The sequence below is a fragment of the Oncorhynchus tshawytscha genome, linkage group LG23, assembly GCF_018296145.1.
Source record: "Oncorhynchus tshawytscha isolate Ot180627B linkage group LG23, Otsh_v2.0, whole genome shotgun sequence".
In the NCBI taxonomy this organism is placed as follows: domain Eukaryota; kingdom Metazoa; phylum Chordata; class Actinopteri; order Salmoniformes; family Salmonidae; genus Oncorhynchus; species Oncorhynchus tshawytscha.
This window is the reverse complement of record NC_056451.1, coordinates 9,110,483-9,118,922: the sequence shown is the minus strand read 5'-3', so window position 1 is coordinate 9,118,922 and position 8,440 is coordinate 9,110,483. Positions and strand designations below refer to the sequence as shown.

At 45.5% G+C, this 8,440-nt stretch overlaps 1 protein-coding gene across 1 annotated transcript; it reads left to right on the top strand.

Moving 5' to 3' along the window:
- Positions 1-1,265: 1,265 nt before the first annotated feature.
- LOC112243324 (NLR family CARD domain-containing protein 3-like) lies at positions 1,266-7,733 on the top strand. Its single transcript, XM_042304522.1, has 9 exons — positions 1,266-1,302; positions 2,479-2,738; positions 2,875-2,974; positions 3,826-3,903; positions 4,105-4,155; positions 4,360-6,181; positions 6,325-6,411; positions 6,508-6,675; positions 6,950-7,733. The coding sequence occupies exons 2-9, from the start codon at positions 2,508-2,510 to the stop codon at positions 7,284-7,286; spliced, it is 2,874 nt and encodes a 957-aa protein (XP_042160456.1). The 5' UTR covers positions 1,266-1,302; positions 2,479-2,507; the 3' UTR covers positions 7,287-7,733.
- The last annotated feature ends 707 nt before the right edge of the window (positions 7,734-8,440 follow it).

Genomic DNA, 8,440 nt, shown 5'->3' with positions numbered 1-8,440 from the left:
GCCATTCTGTTGACCACTCTCAACTTTTCATTAGAGATACTGAAATGTTGAAAGTCAAAATGCTATTGCAAAAGATGAATTATTATTAAAGGTGAAGATTAAGCATAACTCTGACTGGTGTGTGATTTGCTCTCTCATCATTTGGAAATTTCCACGACACACTGCTGCTATCAGAGTCATTCCTCATCCTCTTCCTCCCCTCCTCCTCTCATCCTCCCTTTACTCCTACCTCTCCTCCTTTCCACATCCTGCTCCTGCTCCTGCTCCTGCTCCTGCTCCTGCTCCTGCTCCTGCTCCTGCTCCTGCTCCTGCTCCTGCTCCTTCTCCTCCTCTCCTCCTGCTTTCACCCTTCCTTCTCCTTCTTCTCCTGCTCCTCCTCCTCCTCTCCTCCTTCTGCTTTCACCCTTCCTCCTCCTCCTCCTGCTCCTCCTCCTCATCTCCTCCTTCTTCTTTCACCCTCCCTACTCCTGCTCCTCCTACTCCTGCTCCTTCTGCTTTCACCCTTCCTCCTCCTCCTCCTCCTCCTCTCCTCCTTCTGCTTTCCCCTTCCTCCTCCTCCTGCTCCTCCTCTCCTCCTTCTGCTTTCACCCTTCTTCTCCTCCTGCTCCTCCTCCTCTCCTCCTTCTTTTTTCACCCTTCCTCCTCCTCCTCCTCCTGCTCCTCCTCCTCCTCTTCTCCTTCTGCTTTCACCCTTCCTCTTCCTGCTCCTCCTCCTCCTCCTCGAGGCGGACTTTGCTTCTTTTTCAATAAGTGTTACATTGCATGTGTGAATGACGTCAGGCGGTGGTATACAAGTGCTTTGAAATGTGTATGTTCCATGCATGTGAGACCTTAGAGGTCTTAGCTTACAGGTCTCTCGTATGTTTTTTTATGCAAAACATGCAACAGCTTGTTATTACCATTATCCAAGTGATTTGAAATGTGTGTCCCATGTATGTGAGACCTTACATGTCTCTTGTATGTTTTTTATACAATACATGCAACATTTCTGTTGTCTAAACGTAAACCTCCCATATAAGTCAGATATTACAAGAATCTTCTATGAATCTTGTAAGTGTATTTGCTGCCATATGTGTTACTTACAAGTTCCAGGTAGAATTCATAAGAATCTTGTTCAATTCTTCTATCTTTTCCATGTGGGCAGCGTTATTATCATAGCCATGAGAATCGGTCTATCTAACACAATAATAGAGTGATACAACCAGTTCATAGACACATGATTGAACTGTGGACTATGGACTCCTTGAGCTGCTCTGTATTCGTAGTTCTGGGCGTATCACTACCATTCCCACCATCTAACAGGTAAGACAGAGTATTCATACAATCCCTGTATACAGTCAACAGTATTTGGTCTAAAGAGTGCAGGGTGCAGTAGTGAATGTAGGAATATCTTCTGTTCAGGTAAGGGTTCTTACGGACATCTCTTGCTGTTTTTTGTACCTCAGGGTTTTTGGCTTCAGTGTGGATGTTATGTTCTACAAAGTCGAATAACCAACTTTTTTTCTTAAACAATTCGAATGCGCTGTATAAGGATCCACATAAGTGGGCTCCCGAGTGGCGCATTGGTCTAAGACACTACATCTCAGTGCAAGACGCCTCACTGCAGTACCTGGTTTGAATCTAGGCTGCATCACATCCAACTGTGATTGGGAGTCCCATAGGGCGGCGCACAATTGGCCCAGCGTCGTCCGGGTTTGGCCAGGTTAGGACATCATTGTAAATAAGAATTAGTTCGTAACTGACTTGTCTAGTTAAATAAAGCTAAATAAAAAAATATAAGATCTGATTTCTATCTAACTTTTCAAATAGGATGTGCTGTAGCTCTTACTAGCTGGTCTTCTTTAATGATTATATACAGTACATTGATGGCCAAAACAATCGATCATGTGACACCATTCATTCCTATGTGAAGCCTCAAATAGAGCGTTGAAGCCAAATGAAGTAGGTTAAGATGAAGTCTCATTGAGACATAACATGTGCAGTTTGAGCTACTCCAGGAAGTGACGTCGCAGGCTAGCTCAGTGCTACCCCCTCTCATGCGATAACTAAAGTTGAAGGCCGACCGGGGTACTGCAGGCTGCTATTAGCAACTAAATGATCCTTATAACTTCTTCTGTGTGCAATTTTGTAAATAATCAGTTTGAGGACATACATTTGGTGTTGCCGATGCAATTATTGGTACCATGATTGTCTCCAAAAATGTTTTGTATTTATATGAAGATTGACCAAAGACATTTCAATTTTTCCATTCCCTATAATGGGGGATCCCAATGCCTGCAGTTCCGCAGTCAGGCTAGAACGTCCGGGACTTTAATGAGAGAGGGCAGTCTTCTCCCCAGTCTTTTTATTAGTACAATATAAAGAATTGGTACAATATAAAGTACTTTGCAACCTAATTAATGAATGTTGCAATATACAGTAAATAAAAGCAATTCAGATTCATCATTAATTCATAACCATACACTAACATATCTGCAGTACCAGCAGCACCACACCTCCATTGGATAATGACCTCTACAGCCCAGCAGCTGCTGCACTCCCAGCGGGATGTGCTCCTGGAGTGGACACGTGTCCACCCTGCCCCCCTACTACGCTGGCTATGTGACGCCGGGGTACTTTCTCACGCCCACTACCTGTCCCTGCTGGAGCGTTCGCCCTCCAATGCCGTTGCGCAGGCCCTGGAGACGGTGTGCGCAAGTGAGGAGAGCAGCCGCGGCTTCCTGCAGGTCCTGAGGGAGGTGTGTATGTTGATGAACCACAGTACTTACAGTATAATAACCTGATATGTTACTTACATTAAGCAGGGCATCGTCGTAATTCTGTTCCTGTATCTAACATAATGGTGTCCGGTGACTGTTTCCTTGTCAATATAAGGTGCAGGACTACTACTGTGAGGAGCTGCAGGTCTGGGTGGAGAGACACTGCAGGGAGAGGACAGAAGGGATGAAGGAGGCTAAACCGGTTAGAGTGGAGGGTGAGCCTGGCTGCAGGGGAGTTGTAGCCTGGTCTCAGATCTGTTTGTACCGTCTGCCAACTCCTATTGTCATTGGTTAGCAGAGCACAAACAGATCTGCGACCAGGATAGGTGGCAAGGCAGTTTTGATGTTTGTAAAAAAAAAATGCTGATGGTTGTAATAGTGTTGTCATTGAGGTTTAGCCAAAGGCAGGCTTCTGATTATGTTTGACAAAAAAATAAGATATTGGCAGTGTGACCCAAACCTGATGCTGAATGCGAAGTGAAAGGGCTGGGTAGAACATTATGGGGAAATGATTAACAGAGTCAATTCAGGCTTGTAGTATTCAACTGAAGTGCAATTCACTGAACTGTGGCAAAGCCTCTAATGTCTTGCCAAGGTCTTATCTACTGCAGATTGCACTGGCAAGCGGTTTGCATACATGCTCATCCTTGCACAGCGATAGAAAAGTCATTAATTGTAGCCTGTATATAGTAGTCAATAAAATACTCTGTCAATGTGACAAAACATTCTGTTGAGTTTCCATCTGAGATTGCATTTACATAACAATGGCTAACTGTGAACTTTAACACCTTCTCACAAAGCAACAGTCTTGATGATGCGAAGGTTGTTGATTATGCTCGCCCAAAGTCTTTAGTGTTACGCTCCTAATGGAAAAACACTTACACTCGTGCTTACATTAATATAAAACACTGGCGACACACTGGTGTGAGGTAAGTCTTAGGTGAAAGTACAGATAGTGTCAAAGACCTTTTCATTATCAACAAAGTCTGGGACAACATCTCACCTGATGCCTAGTTATGTTTTTCAAGTTTACGTCCATGCATTTTTTTCTATCTCATCTCTACAGAGAAGAAAAAGCCAAAAAGCCCCATTTCAAAACTGTTCAAAGCCAAGAGTAAATTCACTGTGACCCCTGAGGTCAAAGGTAATGAATTCCATTATAATCCACCATCAATAGTAAAGATATGAGATGATGAATCAATTATCACTAACATGCTTTCTAGTGTGCCCAAATGACATGCATCAGTAATATGACACAATTAAATGTATTCAATCTCCAGGTAGGGAAAATGTATCTTTCAAATGTGTCAAATGTATAATTTAAATCGTTGTCTTGATAATTTAGTTGAGGAAGGGTTGAAACCTTGGCGGAGTATAAAATCTTCTCATCTCAGAGGTAGGTTGATAACATTAAGAGTTGGGCCAAATTGTGTAACACTGACATTGAATTGACTGTTGAATCAATATTTGCTTATAAAGACATTATAATACACGAATTGCAGCAACATTTCTCGTAGATATGACTTGAGTATCTTATTGTAATGTGTTAGGTATGTGTGCCCATGTTGCGTGTAATTTACTTGTCTCTCTTCTATTGCAGTTCCCCTTTCAGCTCACAGAAATACCCTTCTGGAACGTACAGAACGACTTACATCTTACGCAGAAGGGGGAGGACAGGCCGCCAACTCTGCTTCTCACATTGAGATCCGATACACTGATCTCTTCGTGACCGAGGACAACGAGTCATTTGACAGCAGCCAGCATGAGTACTTCACCCTGGCCAGTCGACGGGCACGCATCTACGCCCACCAGGCCTGCCAACGCATCTGCCCTCGCCACCTCCTGAGCCCCCAAGGCACTACAGGGCGCCCACCTAAGCGGGTAAAGGTGAAGGGCATTGCTGGCATCGGCAAGAGCGTGGCAGTGCAGAGGCTGGTCTATGAATGGGCGCTGGGGAAGCACATGCGTGAGTTCACCTGTGTATTTGACCTCCGCTTCCGCGAGCTGAACCTGATCAAAGCCCCGCTGAGCTTACTGGACCTGCTCGAAGACCGATTCCGCTACTTCAAGACTGTCCTGCCAGACCTTCTGGCCTCGCCAGGTCCCTTGCTCTTCATTCTGGATGGGCTGGACGAGTTTCAATACCAACTGAACTGGAATGCTCCTGACAGGGACATCGGCGTGGACTCCAAGGTGCCTGTATCAGAGCTGATAATGGCGTTGATCAAGGGGAGTCTACTCCCAGAGTCCTCAGTCATCCTGACATCCAGGCCTTCCACGGATGCTCCTAAGCGGTTCTTCCAACGCTGCTGCGTGGTCCTGGGATTCGAGGAGGACCAGGTGAAGGAGTACACCTCCAAGTTCTACAAGGACCCCGAGGTGTCTGAGAAGGTGTACAACTACATCCTGGACAATGACAACCTCTTTGTGCTCTCCTTCATCCCTCTCTATTGCTATATCATCTGCACCGCCTTGGCTGAGTTCTTCTCCAGTCAGGAAGATAGTGACTCACGGTCTCTAGAGTTGAACCCACCTAGGACAGTCAGCGAGGTTTACTACTGCTACCTGTTTACAGCCATCAAGCACCATGCGCTGAAAGGTAAGGCGAAGAGAAACATCCTCAGATCGGAGGTACTTTCTCTAGTTAGGCAACAGCTGACGAACCTGGGGAGATTAGCTTACGAAAACCTTCTAAAGAGTAAGATCATGTTCGACATACAGGACCTGGAACGTTATGGTCTCACGCCAGTAGATATACAGAGCACCTTCCTCAGTCAGATCCTGGTGCCTCTGAAAGAGGAGAGGGTGGAGATGTTTTCCTTCTTCCACTTGACCGTCCAGGAGCATCTGGCCGCCCTGTACTGTGCGATCAACCTCTCAAAGCAGGGTCACATAATCCAGGCTCTGGACTTCTGGTGCTTTGGTGAGATCCCCCCACCTTCCACCTACCCAACTCCCCTACTGAGCCAAGACCTCCACCTGGACCAGACTAGGGTGGAGAACCTGCAGATGTTCACTCGCTTCTTCATGGGACTTCTCCGGGCCAGGCTGGGGGGGCAGTTGGATGGGCTGGTGCTGGCCCCTCTGGAGGTGGGCTTGGAGGGGGAGGATATCTCCACCAGGCTGGGTATCTGGTTCCAGAACCAGTTTAAGGGTAGGCAGCTAGCCAACCAGACGGCGCTGAACCTGCTCCACTGTTTGATGGAGCTGCACATGAAGGAAGTCACCAGCAAGGCATCTCCAGAGATCCGGAGTCTGAACCTGTTCAAGATTAAGATGAGCGTGGTGGACTGTGCAGCATTACACTATGTGTTGCAGTTCTCCCCACATAGGCTCGAGGAGCTCAACCTGGGATACTCCAACATCGGAAACAGAGGTCTTAGCAGGCTAGCTCCGATATTGCACCGCTGTGAATCTCTTTAGTGAGTATTCATAGCATTTTACTTGTGTGACACAGCTCTGCACCGCCTGTTGCAAATGTTTGATAATTAACAGGGACTAACTGATGAGAAATATAGTAATTAACTCATTAATGTAGGTAACTATAATTTGTATTTTTTCTCAGTCTGCGATATAACTGTCTGGAAAGGGAGGCAGCAATCCTGGAATCTGCAGTGTTGAAATCAAACGAGTGTCAGGTGAAGAAGCTTTTGTAAGTGACTCTGAAAATAACATAATTTCATTTCTAACACTGTTTCATAGCGCCTCTATCTCGCCCTTGAACTCTTGACTCCTCTATTTTGTACAGTATGTGTGGTAACAACTTGGGTCCAGAAGGGGTTCTGGAGCTGTGGAAGGCCCTGGAGCAGAACATTACACTGGAGGAACTCTACTTGGACATCACTGGCATCACAGAGAGAGGAACAGAGAACATTGTCAATTGCCTCAGCAAGAACACCTCTCTGAAAACGCTGACGTAAGAGAAAGGGGAGAGAGAGATGGGCTATCTTTTTGTAATATTTATTTTATCTGACTTAATATTACTGCATTGTTGATGAAAAGCTTGCAAGTAAGCATTTCACTGTACTGTTTATATCTGCTGTATACTGTGCAGGTCACAAATACACTTTGATTTGAGGTTGACAGTTTTCTCTGAAGTTACAATGGGTGTTGACATACTGCCATCTAGTGTATTTCATAGTTGCTGCTATGATAACATCCTGTCTGACCTGTTATGTTCTCCTTCCCAGCATCGTGGGGAATGACATTGGGGAGGTGGGGAAGAGGAGGCTGAGGGAGCTAGGGCATCGACGGCCGGGGCTCCAGATCATTGGGAACTTTGTGGACGACCTAGGACTGCTAAACGCCTACCTGGACTGGGTAGAGGAGATACGGGATGACCGGGACCAGATGGACTCAGTGAAGAACGCAGATGCCCTACAGTCCATCTTGAAGGGGCTGAGGGTGGGAGCAGGTGGGGAAAATGGGGAGGGAGGGGAAGGAGAGAACACAGCCAAAGCCCTGGAGCTGGAGACCAAGATCTTGGAGCTTTTGAACGCTCCCACTCACCTGGCTGGAGTGAGATGACTTCACTTAACCGTTTGCTCTGTGAGGAGCACAGGTTATCCACAAAGTGAGATGACTGATCAAGTCTAAATGGGCTAAATAAAATGCAACCACACCTTTGCATCGTCACAACCAGAGAACAACCTCTGTCCAGTGAAGTCCACAAAGCAAGCATATTGCATGTAACAAACTGTTACATGACCTACAGCATGGTTAAGCAAGTGAATGTTTCCAAAATGTTCTGACCACTAAACAACTATTGATTCAGAACCACGGAGAGTTACCACGAGTCTCAAAGAAAACAGGACCTGCCTCCACTATTCCAGCACCATTTCAACTTCAACACTTCAACCACATCAAATCACATGTTCTTAGTTTAACACAGTGACAATTAAAAGATACCAAAAACTATTTAGTCCATTGAGCAAAATATTATGTGGCTGTCCATGGTTCTAATTTCTGTGTGTGTGTGTGTGTGTGTGTGTGTGTGTGTGTGTGTGTGTGTGTGTGTGTGTGTGTGTGTGTGTGTGTGTGTGTGTGTGTGTGTGTGTGTGCGTGTGTGTGCGTGTGTGTGTGTGCGTATGTGTGCTATTGCATGTAATTAAATATGTTGACTCACCCGACTTGTTGATGAAACGGTCAACCACTCTGTCATACAGTACACGCTTTTATTCTTTGTTGTCCTAGGCTACCTGGCTAAGATGCTTGCTCACTAGACTGACTTCAATTCATGGCAACATTAGCTATTTAATATTAGCCTTCTACATCTAGCTACATATTGAATTTCCATCCTTTCAGGCCAGGGGAACAACAGTGTATGAATAAATGGTTGGATCAGAATCACTCAGAATTAAGTAAAACCACAAGTCCAATCCTTATCTCCATCCATGTCTAATTTAGCAAAGTGACAACTTTAGCTAGCTAGCTAGCCACCGGAGGACAACACAACGAGTGTTGTTTCTGTGAATGACGTATGCTCTCAATTCGATTTGATAGGAGTGACACCGAAATTCAAGCTGGCTTCCCAACACACTTTTTTTTGACCCGCCAGGACCATTCACAATTGCGCTCGCTCAGTTTAGTTCAACGTAGATTGGCACATTTTTTAATACTTTTTTTATCAAGGGAGGCCAAATTCTTGCTGGCTTCCTTTGCATTCCATTCAATGCAATTGG

Excerpts from the sequence above, each read along its gene's own strand:
- LOC112243324 (XM_042304522.1), top strand. The coding sequence starts at position 2,508 with ATGACCTCTACAGCCCAGCAGCTGCTGCACTCCCAGCGGGATGTGCTC. Across the intron at positions 6,182-6,324 it reads CACCGCTGTGAATCTCTTTA|TCTGCGATATAACTGTCTGG; the intron begins GTGAGTATTCAT and ends ATTTTTTCTCAG. Across the intron at positions 6,412-6,507 it reads TGTCAGGTGAAGAAGCTTTT|TATGTGTGGTAACAACTTGG; the intron begins GTAAGTGACTCT and ends TATTTTGTACAG.